Below are 13,910 nucleotides of genomic sequence, written 5' to 3'. Positions count from 1 at the left end.
CCTGCAGGACACCCGTCAGGTGGTAGAGATCTACAAGTCAGGCTTCGACCCTCCAGGTGACGTGGAGTTCGAGGACTACAGCACCACTATGAGGCGGAGCATCTCTGAGTCCAGTTACTTGGACAACCACACTGAAGGACGGCGACACAGCAGGAAACTCTGGCCTTTTATACGCAAGAATAAGGTGGGTCACTTGACCTCACTGACCACACAGTCACATGACCTCACTGACCCCTCCCACCTCTCTCTGTAGCTGCTGACGCTGCTGTCGTCCCCCCGACAGCCCCCCCCGCCTCCTCCAACCTCCCCCACCCCAGGGGGCATGGCCAACAGTTCCCAGTCTCCACCCACTGCCTCCCGAGAGCCAATCACACAACGACTTAATGACCTCATGACCTCTGGATCCAAAACCAGGAAACAATGTTTACGCAGCCTGAAGAGAGGGGTAACACACACACACACACACACACACACACACTGCGTTGTGTTATCTAATGTTGTTTTTTCCCTCCCTGCTCTCTGATTCAACAGTTGTCCCTCAAACTGGTCAGTATCTCACAAACTCCTTGTTGTTGTTGTTGGTCTGTGCTGTTGTTTACCCGCTGTGTTTTCCTCTGTCTGATTGTTGTTGTTGTTGTTGCTGCTGCTGCAGGGCTCCAGTCCATCTGACTGCAGTCACCTTGAACCTGAACAGAGAAGAAAGAAACTCCAGAGCAGGATTGACAACATCAGCCAGGAAATACACACACAACGCGAGCAGAGGTACACACACACACACACACACACACACACACACACACACACACATACACAAATAATAACAAAATAAAAAAACCCTTCTGTTTATGCTGGTGGTTTTATTTTGAAAAATGGTGACTTCCCTCTGTCATTCTTTCTGTCCCTCTGTATGTCTGTCCTTCTGTCTATCTTCAGGGACTCCCTCCTGAAGCTTAGGTCGGTGTATGAACACAGTCCTCAGATGGGGGACATGAACAGTTTGGATCCTCGACTGGACGAACTGACTCAGAGTCTGCAGAGGCTGGAGGAAGATCTGAGGAGGAACCAGGTCAGTAGATCACAGACTCCAGGGACGTATTACAGAAAACGGCTTATGTTCAAACTGCTTTACGTTTCTTTTGCACACATATACACATCCTGTACATGCACAAAAACAGTGTTTTGGGTTTATGTGTGTATGTAATGAGGCCATTTGTGTCCTGAGGGGTGACGGAATCAGATGAACTTCCCCCTGGGATGCCCTCAGCCACTAGGGGGGTAGTCCTTCACCAGTTTTTTTGTGCCTCTGACTTCTGTTGGCTGAACAGAGCTCAAATGTTACCCATTTTAAGGTCCCATGTTATGCTATTTTTCACCCATCTCCATTTGTTCTAAGAACCCTAAAAACAGTATTTGAGGTTTATTTACCCAAATTCACCTGTTTTCCAGAGTTTTAACTTCTGAAAAGTCACTTTCTGAGCAACTCTACACTAACATGCTGATTTGCGGCCTACTTATGCATATTCATGAGTGGGCGTGTCTATAGATGGGTCACTGACTTCCTCCTCCCCGCAGGGTGACGTAGGGCCGGAGGACGGCCCAACCTCCTCCCACCCACTCCGTAGCCGAGCTCATGCAGCTTTATAAACGTGAGAAAGTACATACATAGACTGTAGAAAATACATACATAGCACTGCACAAAGGATGCTGAAATGTTCACCTTCGTGGGCGTGTTTGTTTACATGTCAATCATGGCAGAGACCTTCCTGGATGCGCGGCTTCTCCAGCTCAGTGCCGCGTCAAATTCGTCATTAAAGTGGGAACGAGTCATCAAATTGGAGCGAGGTGTTTGGGCTCATCCTGCAGTAAGAAAGGAGCAAATCACCCTCTGACTAACGATTGAGGGAATCAATGAAAAAAACACTTTGGGCATGTGTATGAAGCCCAAATACGACTTTTATGATGTTTAAAGCACAGAAAGGTCAATTTAGCTTAACATGGGCCCTTTAAAAATAATATTTGATGCTGTCTTCATGTACAGATGGTTATATTATGTAATAAATGTTTCTTCATTGTGAGAATTAGTCCTAAACAGTAAGTAGCCAACAGAGAATGAGGGCAATCAAATGTCGTTTGGCTTTCAATATTTATTTTTTAAATTATGATATGTAAATTTAAAGGAACTTGTACAGTGTCCGTCAGAAGTATATATTCATATAGTGGGAGCTTAAGCAGAGCTAGCAATTATGGCCAAATGAGTATGTGTTTGAAGGTTGGATGTACAAAGAGGTGTACATACTCTGTACTCTGTAATGTTATAAAGGGTTATATTTGCAGGCGCAAAGCGATTTCCCTGATTTAATTCTATAGGACATGCACATGGTAAATGTGTTTGTGGTTTTCTTTACTCATTTTTATATTGTTTTTGTTTGTATTTTTCTGTAATGTTTGTTTTTTGGAATCAATATGTGTATTTTTGTATCTTTCTGTTGTCTTTTTTTGTATAATTATTGTTTTGTGTGTGTGTGTGTGTGCGCAGGCCTGGCTCTCAGACTGCAGTAGAAGACAGAGTGGAGGTTGCGGGTTTGACTCTCAGGTATCAACCCCAGGCAGCCTGAAGCAGCTCGATGGACCCACCAGAGAGAGGTGATGCCCTGTTTAGTCGCACCATCACTGGCCACGCTCAGCTCAGACTAAACAGTAGCCAATCAACTGTCAGTTCAGGATCAGTGTGTGTTCACGGTGTTCTGCAGCAGACCGTGAGGTAGATCACAGAGTCACTGACGCAGAGTGAACACCCAATAGTAAGTAAGTAATTTATTTATAAAGCGCGTTTTGCAGCTAAAATCACAAAGTGCTGTACAGAGCTGTGGTGAAAATACAAGTGCAACATCAAAATAGAATAATAAAACATGGGTGCATAAACATCATAAGAGCAGCGACATAAATGATGAGTAAAAATTTAAAATCCATTTAACTAAAAGCTTTTCTGAAAAGTGAAGTCTTCAACAGTTTTTGAAAAGTGTCCACACAGTTAAGCTCCCGGAGAGACTGGTGCAGGTTATTCCAGAGTCTGGGGGCTACAGCCTGAAACGCCAGGTCTCCTCGGGTTTTAAATTTCGTTTTTGAGATCTTTAGGAGACCCTGGTCTGAGGACGAACACGTCCATGATCTATTGAGGGGCCTGACCATGTAACGCTCGGAACGTAAGAACTAAGATTTTGTATTCTATTCGAAACTTAACTGGAAGCCAGTGCAGAGTAGAAAGAATGGGGGTAACGTGGGATGTTCTGGGAGCACCAGTTAAAAGTCTGGCAGCAGCGTTCTAAACGATTTGGAGTCTGTTTAGGGTTGACTCATTAAAACAAGTAAAAACAGAATTACAATAGTCAATGCGTGATGATTTAAATGCGTATATGACCAGTTCAATCACCTGTGATGCACAGAGCTCAGAGGGAGAGGAAAGGAGTTTACGAGACAGAAAATGGCGCTACGAGAGTTGATGCTGAAGTTCCCAGCAGCTTACAGCAGCGCACACTCGACCAGAGCATGTGTGGAACCAAAGTGGACTATTGAGAGTGTCGCGATGGTGAGATAAAACGATCCAAAAAATGGGGCAAGCGGTGAGACTCGGCATGTCCGGGAGGAGGAGGAAGTTGCGTTTGTGGAGAATGACGGGGGAGAGACTTGGAGGATGGCCAAAATACAGTAAGAAAACAATTCAACTCTAACCCAGATAGCATAATAATAATAATAATTTTGCCATCAAAAGCGTTGGTGTGGTTTTTGTAGTTTTATCGAAGGAAACCAATGTTAAGGAGTCCCTAAAGCAAATAAAAAAATGCCATAAAGTCATTGACCGGCTTTTTCAAAAAAAGGCTTTTTTCTCAGCTTTTTGTCACAAACTGGCGATTTTTGTGAAACTTGCCTCTATTCAACTGCTGATTACAGAAGAACGAAAACAAGCTCGAAACAATTGTTTTTTTCTGATGAAAGTAGAGTCTTATCTTTCAGAATCTGATTTCAGATTGTCATAGATACAAAATGTTCTGTCAAAATACTCTAAAACGGTAGAAATCTTGAAAATGGCTGGCACTGAATGAGTTAATCAGAGCTGATAAGAGATGGGAAGGTTTGATCAAACGAGGCAGCGCTACACTTTCTGCTGAGAAATACACACTCATCAGTGCATTAATAATTAATACTTACACAGGACTTTAGCCTGGTTAGCAGCAGGCTAGCTGCATAGACTGTGTCTCCATGGCAACTATTGTGTTCCAGTTACATCCTGGATATCAGGATTAGTCTAAATTAATCATTTGTCTAAGCTCCTACACGTGATCTTTGTCACAAAGTAACTGTAACTGTGTCCCTCTCTGTTTGTCCGGTTTGTCTGTCTGTCTGTTTGTCCTCTGTCCTGTCAGTCCTGATGGCAGCTACACTGAGGACTGCAGTGCGGAGCTTCACTTTAAGTCACGTAGTTCAGAGTTTGATGAAGACTTTGATGATGAAGAGCCATTGGCAAGCATTGGTTCCTGCAGGACGCTCTATCCTTTCCAGGGTCAGTCCTCCGCCTGTCCACCATCGCTACACTCTGTTTGTATTCTCTCTGTCAGTGGTTCTATTTCATCCCTGCTGAAAGCACTGAATATTACCTTCACACATGTGCAGTTTGTGTATGCATTTCAACAATGTACCACTCATACCGCTTAAGGGAATAGCCTTACGGTGCTATCACTCCGTCACTGAGAGCCTTATGATTGTGTAGGTCGGAGCAGCAGGGTTTTGCCCTGCACAACCTGCAACGGTAGCCTCTTGCTCTCTTCGCTTGTCACAGCATCACCATGTTTTCTATGAGCTCTGAGCTCCACTATCTGACCTGTGTCCATAGATCTTAGAGACCTGCTGGGTTCATACCTGACTAACATCACACTGATATATTCTGGACCAAAGCCATTCACAGATTTATACACCAGCAGAAGAACTTTAAAGTCTATTCTGAGGCTGACTGGGAGCTAGTGTAAAGTCTTTAAAACTGGAGTAATGTGCTCTGACCTCTTTGTTCTAGTTAAGACCCGAGCTGCAGCATTCTGAATCAGCTGTAGTTGTTTGATGCTTAAACCTTTCTCTCTGGAGATGTTCTTTAGGTGGTACAAGGTTGTTTTTGTGATATATTTGATCTGACTGCTGAATGTCTGATCTGCGTCCATCAGAACACCAAGATTTTTGACATGGTCTTTAGCTTTTAAAGATTGACACTCAAGAAACTCGCTGACAGCAGTCCTCCTTTCCTTGTTACCAAAGACAATCACCTCCATCTTGTCATGATTTAGTTGAAGGATCCAACAGTTTACTTTTTCTAAGCTGTCACACAACATCTTAACGGGACCATAGTCATTTGGGTACAGTGATAGATATAATTGTGTGTCATCTGCGTAGCTCTGATAATCAACCTTACAGTTCTGTAAAATTTCTCCTAAAGGAAGCATATAAAGGCTATACAGAAGGAGTCCAAGAACAGAGCCCTGAGGAACCCCACAGGACATTGGTAATCTGTCAGATTCAGAGTTTTCAATGCCTACAAAATAACTTTGCTCCACCAAATAGGACTTAAACCATTGCATTACTTTTCCATTTAGTCCAACTCACATTTGCAATATGTGCAACAACATTGTATGGTCCACAGTGTCAAATGCAGCACTGAGATCCAATAGAATGGGAACAGATACTTTTCCTGAATCAGTGTTCAACCTCATGTCATTGATCATTTTGATAAGAGCTGTTTCTGTGCTGTGATGAGAAGGAAGGCCTGAGTGAAATTGATCAAATATTCTGTTGAAAGTTAAAAATTGACTCAGTTGGTTGAAGATCATCTTCTCAATGATCTTGGCCATGAATGGAAGGTTGCTGATTGGTCTACAGTTAGCCAGTATAGAGGCATCCCGTGTTCTCTTTTTTAACAGAGGTTTCACAGCAGCTCCTTTCAGGGATTTTGGTACGATGCCTGATTGGAATGAGCAGTTAATTATCTGACACAAATCAGTGACAATTGACTTTACAACAGTTTTAAACAAGTTTGAGGGTATTGTGTCAAGGAAACACATTCATGGATTCAGCTGCTGAACAGTTTCCTCTATTGTTTTTGAGTTCACTGTAATAAACGCTAACATTGTAGTTGACTCATCCCTCAGTGGTTGAAGCTGTTCAAGCATTTTGTTGTTTTGCTGGTTTGTTCTGGTGTTTTACCTTATTGATTGTATTTTTTCATTGAAATATACAGCAAATTCATTGTATTTTCCAGTTAGGTATCTGATCTGGGGGGTTGTGAGCTTTTCAATTACAGAAAACAATGTGCGAGAGTTATTGATGTATTTAGCAATAATTTCAGAAAATAATTGCTGCCTCGCTTTGAACAAGCCTTCATTGAATTTACGCAGACTTATTTTGTACAGTTCTGGATGAATTTGGAGTTTTGTTTTTTTCTCCATTTACGTTCAGCTCTTCTACAATCAGATTTCAAATTCTGCATTATCTCAGTCCTCCTCCAAGGTGTTTTATGTGTGTTTAGTTTTGATTGGAGCCACCACATCTATGACATCATAGACTTTTATATTAAACTCATCCATGAGATTATCAACTGTCTCAGCACTCAAGGTTGGTGTCATTGCTATGGCTTCCATAAACTGTGCACGTGTTGTCATTTATGTACCTTTTCTTATAACACAGAGAAGTAGGGGGGAAAGATGTTACAGTCTCTAAATTAAAACAAGACATAAATGATCAGAGAAAGCTAAGTCTCGTACATCAATAGCAGAGATATCAACACCTTTATAGATAATCAAATCCAAAGTGTGACCTTGAGTGTGTGCCGGACCAGTCACATGTTGTATAAGTGTCCATTAAGGCATATAGTTCTTTGGCAGTATTGTCCAAGTTATTGTCTACATGAATATTGAAGTCACCTGTTATTATTAAAAAGTTGTATTCAGTGCATACAACTGACAGCAGTTCAGCAAACTCATCCATGAAAAGTTTCACTGCAGCCTTGTTTAGACATAGTCCATCTGCTCTAAAAAGATGACAATGTTCCTAAAAAATCTGAAAATTTTCTATGAATTTTAGTGAAAGGGCAGCACAAGCCAAGACAAAAATTTATTCAGAGATCACCTTTGCGGACTGGAGGTATTGGGCCATTGATGAACACTTAAGGCTGCAAACAGCTCACAGTTTTTAGCAGATGGGTGAAATCCTGCTTTAACACCTCAGACTCCTCCTTGGCTTAATCAATTAATCCAAAATGAATCACAACATTCTTCAAATGTGGGTAATCTGCAACGATATGCAAGATTTTGTCAGCCAGATCTGATACTGTGTCATTAGGTAAGCAGATCACTCTCACATTGCTGCTGAACGAACATCTTCGGAACATCTTTAACAGAAACGTCTCCTACTATCAGTGTATGAGGTCGTCACTTCGGCTTACCATGTAGTTTTTGTTTTCCTGAAGTGCTTTCAGTCGTCACAGTTCCAGAAGGTTGTGTGTTGCCCTCAGTAGAACAGGATCCTAGGTCATTCAGCAGTGAGGCAAATTATTTGTCCAGTTCTACATGAAACTGAGTTTGTGACTTGATCCACCTTAGTTCTGATAGCTTTGTCTGCACCGGCTGGTAACAAGTTAGCTTTATCCTCTCCGCTGTTTTGAAACAATGGCACAGACATTTTATTACCATATCCACAGTGTCCATTAACCTCGATGTTTACTTGTATTCCTTGCACTGTAGTCTCCAATTCAGTATTATTATTATTATTATTAGTATTATTTTGTAGAAGGCTGCTGTATTCTGTTGTGGAAAGAGCCATTCTTCTGCTAGTTAGCTTGCTTGTTGTAGCTAGTTAGCTTGCTACTTAGCTTTCCAGTTCAGCCAACGAACAAAAAAAGAGTAGATGAGTACCTCAGAGCCCGAATCAGATGTTAAATGACAGAGTTTGTTGTTAAATGAAGTAATGTGTGCTTTCTCAGAAAAAAGTTTAGCATGTTTAGTAAATAATTTCCTCTGTGTGGATCAGCTCTGCTCTTTTGCTGCTGCTCAGCAAACTGGCCATGTGTTAAGCATAAGCCACTAGTGCTGTGCTACGTGTGTCTGCTGTGTAGGTGGCGTTCACGCCCCCTTCCCTCAGCTTATCGTGCACAAGGGATCTAATTAGCCATTCACAATGGTGGGCTCCTCCATGGTACCTTGGTCAAGGTGCCTCGGTACTGACCACCTTAGAGAGGGCCTTGTCTGGCAACCTGTGTATGAATTGCAGTTACATGCCTCAAGCACTGAGGGTGTCTAGACTGGAGCAGGTAGCCCCTGTTGGTGGAGATTACCCCTCCCCCTGAACAGCTGGCGCCTAACCCTATGCAGAGCTGGCTGGAATGAGGTCCCTCCTGCAGGAGCGGCACCCCGCCACTGCTGCAGACGAGACGGGGCCACTGCTTACCAGGGAAGATAGGGAAGATGTCTTCTTTCTGGCAGCACTTCCGGGAGGATGAAGGTGATGCTGTGGCTCTCTACCGGCTTTCAGCAGATGGCCGAATTCTGTCATCATGCATAATGCTGCGGGAGCCGGCCTGGAGCAGATGCCCAATGTTGAGCCAGCCATAGCATTCCTCACTAAGTTGCTGGAGGAAACTTTTTGGCCAGCTGTAGGTAACCAATGACCTTCTCATAAGGTCCTTAAATGCTATTGCCCGGACTTGATGTTTTGGAAAATCCTTGGCTCACCTTATGTTCGCCCTCTCGGCTTCCCTGCAAGAAGGCAGTGTTAATGCTTCTGCAATGAGCTTCAGTGACGCAGCTTTACAAGCTTTTGTGCTCATGCCCCAAGATCTTAGACAGATGATGTCCTTCCTGGTTCAGGAGTGAAATATACTAACAGGTGGAAGTTATTTGTGGAGTGGTGCGAAAGCCATGAGGGGGGATCCAATGCTTTGTTCAGTCCCCACGTTTCTAGAGTTCCTGCAGTCTCTCTTGGATAAAGATCGGGCTCCATCTACTTTAAAAAAATATGTGGTTGCAATATCAAACCAACCCAGTGGGGAACCACAACCTTGTGGCATTGTTTTTCAGGGGGGCTCTGAGACTCACATTTTAATTAGCCTAAGGCTTGCACAATATGATCCCCCATCGGGAAATGGTGAGGACAGACCAAAACTCTTGTGTCCAGTCTGGGCTCTGAGATTTTATATTGAAAGGACTGCAGCTATTCGTACGTCTGCACAGCTTTTTGTTATGGGGTCCCAACAAAAACTACACTCTCGCCAAGTAGCGCTTATCTCGCTGGATCATAGATACTATTCACCATTCATATCAGGTGTCAAGCCACTCTCTACCATCGGGGGTGCATTGTCATTCTACAAGAAGTGTGTCTCCATCTTTGGCCGCGCTCAAGGGTTTTTTCCTGGAGGAAATATGTGCTGCTGCCTCATGGATGAAGCCTTACACATTTTCCAGATTCAACAATCTGGATATCGCTACTCCCCATCCATTGGGCGTGGTCCTTCACTCTTCAGAGGCTTCTCATTAAGGTTGGTGTCTGGGATTCTTTGTAGCTACGGTTGAATAAGTCATTAAGTGCTTTCAGCACCCTTCTAGCAGGGACAAGATTGAATGAAAATTTCGAATGTAACTATGGTTCTATGAATTCTGAATGACCGCCAGAGCGTCATGTCACTCAGAATCCTTGTGTTCTCGCGAGAAGATTCTGAAGGAAACAAACCTCTGGTGACACCGGAACTTACTACCATTCTCAGGTCATCCAGGAGTCGCAGGTGACCTTGCTAGTATGCATACTCGAACAGTGTTGGGGAGTAACGGATTACATATAAAGGCATTACATAATCAGATTACAAAATATCAGTAACTGTAATCCGCTACAGTTAAAGTTTAAATGGTTGGTAATCGGATTACAGGTACTGTACATTGTTAAATTCAACTTCTCAGTTTCGGGGATTTATTCACTCCCAACATGGCATCCCAGAAGCCCCAATGTAAATATGAAAAAACCTATTTGCATGCGGGAGGAGGAACTGCAGCCAGAACCGGTAAGAAAGCCTTTGTTGTGTTGTGTCTACAGCACAGAGCAGGTATGGATGCTGTGAGATGATTGCTCTATAAAAACTTCCCCAGTGCATACTTTTCTCTGAAGAGTGACAAAGTTTGACAAACTTTGCGGATATTTCAACTGGGCAACCGTCAGCATAGAGGATAATGTTGGGTAATGATGTCAGAGCAGAGAACAATTTATCTATGGAAGAGATAACTCGTGTTTGTGTGTGTTGGTGTATGTGTGTGTGCATGTGCGTGCAGATGCTGTGTGTGTCCGCTCTCGCGTGTGCACGGGTGAAAAGGTGTATTTAATTGCAGGTGTTTTAATGTGATGTTTTACTACCTGCTACCTGCTATTGATTGCATGGCTGCTCCATTTGTATGATGATGTAATCAAAGCTTTTATATTTTATTATAGTTGCTATTTTAATGCAGTTGTTGATCAGATTGATTATTGATCAATACTAGAGATGTAACGATTAATCGTAAGGCAGTTAAAAATCGATTCATAGGTATCACGGTTGATATCGAATTTCTGACAATTGAATCGCAGTACTATCCGGTACTATCCGGAAGTGTTGGCGGCGGGCGAAGTCTGCTAATACTTTCTTTCTGCCTGCCTTCTACTCTTAAATATGTTAATAAATGATTCCCCTTTAGCACCGAAAGAATATCTGTAATATTACTTGAATATCTGTAAAAGTCACGTTTTTCTATTAGCTCTGTCTGCTAGCATAGCTTCTCTTCTTCACTGCTAGAATATCTGCATGCCAACCGACCACTGTGTTACCAGCGCCCTCTGCTGGTCCAAACAAATATGACGTAAATCAGTGCAATGACGGTTTTTGTTTTTTTAAAGTCCAATTGTTAAGGCACAAAATACATTTTCAGTTGCACTTTTAAAAGAAAAAGAACTATTATGCAGTTTTGCATTGTTTATTATAGAACCAGAATTTAAATTAATAGGCTTAATTTTCATTTGTATTAGTCCTTTATTTATTTAATTCAAGATTTATTTTTAGTTAAATTGCATTGTTTTGAATAGTTTATCAAGGAATTCTTTTGACAATGAAAAACAAAAGGAAAATAATACAGTATTTTCTATTTGTCTACAGTCCCATTTTGTAAATGAAAAAATCGTGAGAGAATCGTATCGTGAACCCAGTATCGTGAATCGAATCGTATCGGGAGTTGAGTGAATCGTTACATCCCTAATCAATACTAATGCTTCTGCCTGTTTATTGTCCAAATATTTGTACACTTTTAAACTAAAGAAATGCCTGAAAATGCCACACATTGATTCCAGAGCTCATTGGTTTGTTTTCAGTTTGATTTGCTTCTTTTGATTAATCCTGAGGAGATACTTTCACATTCAGCAGAGTTCAGCTCCTCGTCTCTCACACTGTGAACATCACACAGTATTTAAACTAATAACTAGTTATACAGAGGATGTTTTCAGAGAAATATTAAATACATACAATATTTTTAAAGACAATGTTTTAATCTTGTAGATTAATTGTGTTTCAATTGAACTGTTCTTGAAATATCTTGTGTAATTGACTAGTCACTAAAAAAACATCAGTGTAGTCGACAAGGACAATAGTCCGATAGCAACGTCCCTAATCTCTATCTGCTTATAAATGTCTACTGTCTACAGTTAGTGCTAGGCTACTGTCTATGTTTCATTACCCACAAGTCCTCCATGATTTGGTAACATGGTTTGTTGAATAGACGAGTGGATTTCACACTTTACATTTAAAACAGATGATTAGGGCTGCAACAACGAATCAATAAATTCAATAAAAATCAACTATTAAAAGCGTTGGCAACAAATTCCATTATTGATTCGTTGCATTGTGCGATTTATGTCACGACTGTAATGCAGAGCTGTTTGCTTCACCTGCATAAGTGTTTAAGTAATCAGATTACAGTACTTAGATTGAGTAATGTAAGGGATTACGTTACAAATAAAATTTTTGGGCATGAACACACAATCCCTAACTGATTAAATTTTGAAAGTATCCTTCTCAACACTGTACTCGAACTGCTCATGCACAAAGGTAACATTCAGTGCTTTCAGCCCCACCTTTTGTGGTTATGCGGGATTCATAGAACCATAGTTGCATTCATAACTTGGGTTTTACTCTGAGGGAGATCCAAGTGTGTCGTCCTGAGGACATGTGTGCCCTGTCTGTCTGTCTATCCTCTGTCTGTCCCCTGTCTGTCCATCCTATCTGTCTGTCTTTTGTCTATCCTGTGTCTACCTGTACTCAGGTCAGAATGAGGGCACCCTGTCAGTGGTGGAGGGGGAGCTGCTTAGCGTGGTGGAGGAGGACAAAGGAGACGGTTGGACTAGAGTGAGGAGGAACCTTCAGGAGGAAGGATATGTCCCCACGTCCTACATCAGGGTCTACCTGGAGGCAAGCGCTAAAGGTCAGCAACACAACAACAACACAACTGTTAACATAACACAACCACAACAAAGATCACATGTACTATGAAGCTGGTTATCAACAAGTTCCCTTAACCAGGGTTGGTCAGTAGTGGTGTTCCTGGTCATAGCGTGGCTGTGTTCTACATCAAAGGCTTTTCTGTGTGTGTCATGATCAACATTTATTACAGCACAGACATTTGTGTGTTTATGTAAACTCTGATCCCCTTCTCTCTCTCTCTTGATAGGCTTTCTGCAGAACAGTAGGCTGGTCTAACACAAACCAACGAAGGAGAATGAGTCCTCACAGGAAGTGTAAGATGAGGAAGCTTTTCATTTAACCGACCAAACAGCTGAATGAGAGAGACTTGCTGATTCCTCTCGACCAATCAGAGCCAAACAATTACACAATCACACAATAGCAACATACCACAATGATAACAAAACAACACAAAAAGCAACACAACATCATTATACAACTACACAGTGATAACAAAAGACAACACAATGACAGCAACACAAAATCAAAATGACAACACAAAAAGCAACACAACACAATGACAACAAAGATGACAAAGAGTTGCCCTTAAGATAAATAAACACAAATAAATAACACAATGACATCACAGTGACAGCGTGGGAGGAGTCTTGAGCTGTCACTGTAATCTGTTTTACTTTGAAAAGGTTGTTTTCTGGTTCTATTCAGCTTCCTGTGAGATACTTTTTCAAAATAAAGTGAAGTGGAAACCTGTTTCCTGTCCTGATTGAGAGTTTGTTTATTAGTTTATTGGAGGAAATCACACTGCTGTCTGTACGTGGGAACATCTTAATACGTTCACATCATGAAATGAAGCCCAGAACTTCCAGTAGCTTGTTGTCTCCACCATGAGTCACAGTGTGCGACACAGTACACGGAGGGAGTTGAGATTTCTTACAGCCTGGGAGATGAAGCTGTCCCTCAGTTTGCTGGTCCTGGTCCAGATAATTTGCAGCCTCCTCCCAGATGGCAGCATACTGAAAAGGTTGTTGAGTTGGTGGGTGAAGTCACCCACAATACAGAGGGCTGAGCGGGTGAGACGGTTGCTGTGAATGTCCTGGAGGGAAGGGTGAGAGGAACCATCTCAGCTGCTCTCACTGTGCGCTGGAGGGACCTGCAGCAGGACGTGGTACTGTACTGTACAGTGATGCAGTTGGAAAGGATGCTCTCAATGCTTCCTCTGGAGAAGGTGCACATGATGGGGGTGGGGGCTCTGGCTTTTCTCAGTTTATGGAGGAAGTAAAGGTGCTTTTGAGCCTTTTTGGCTAGTGAGGTAGTGTTGATGGTCCAGGAGAGGTCTTCCGTGATGTGCACACCCAGAAACTTGGTGTTGCTCACTTTCTCCACAGCAGCA

The 13,910-nt window shown here is 42.2% G+C and overlaps 1 protein-coding gene across 2 annotated transcripts in view; it reads left to right on the top strand.

Moving 5' to 3' along the window:
- The window catches only part of LOC114469948 (formin-binding protein 1-like), a 35,589-nt gene extending 22,428 nt beyond the window's left edge, over window positions 1-13,161 (top strand). For both annotated transcript variants that reach the window (XM_028457875.1, XM_028457874.1), the window contains 9 exons: window positions 8-184; window positions 254-445; window positions 532-546; window positions 653-762; window positions 934-1,066; window positions 2,537-2,643; window positions 4,422-4,558; window positions 12,363-12,521; window positions 12,768-13,161. In XM_028457875.1, the coding sequence (XP_028313676.1) occupies window positions 8-184; window positions 254-445; window positions 532-546; window positions 653-762; window positions 934-1,066; window positions 2,537-2,643; window positions 4,422-4,558; window positions 12,363-12,521; window positions 12,768-12,796 (1,059 nt within the window). In that variant the 3' untranslated portion in view covers window positions 12,797-13,161. The remainder of the gene's footprint in view (window positions 1-7; window positions 185-253; window positions 446-531; window positions 547-652; window positions 763-933; window positions 1,067-2,536; window positions 2,644-4,421; window positions 4,559-12,362; window positions 12,522-12,767) is intronic.
- Window positions 13,162-13,910: the final 749 nt, after the last annotated feature.

The sequence above is a fragment of the Gouania willdenowi genome, chromosome 9, assembly GCF_900634775.1.
Source record: "Gouania willdenowi chromosome 9, fGouWil2.1, whole genome shotgun sequence".
In the NCBI taxonomy this organism is placed as follows: domain Eukaryota; kingdom Metazoa; phylum Chordata; class Actinopteri; order Blenniiformes; family Gobiesocidae; genus Gouania; species Gouania willdenowi.
The sequence above is the reverse complement of the archived record's forward strand: the minus strand, read 5'-3'. Positions and strand labels throughout refer to the sequence as shown.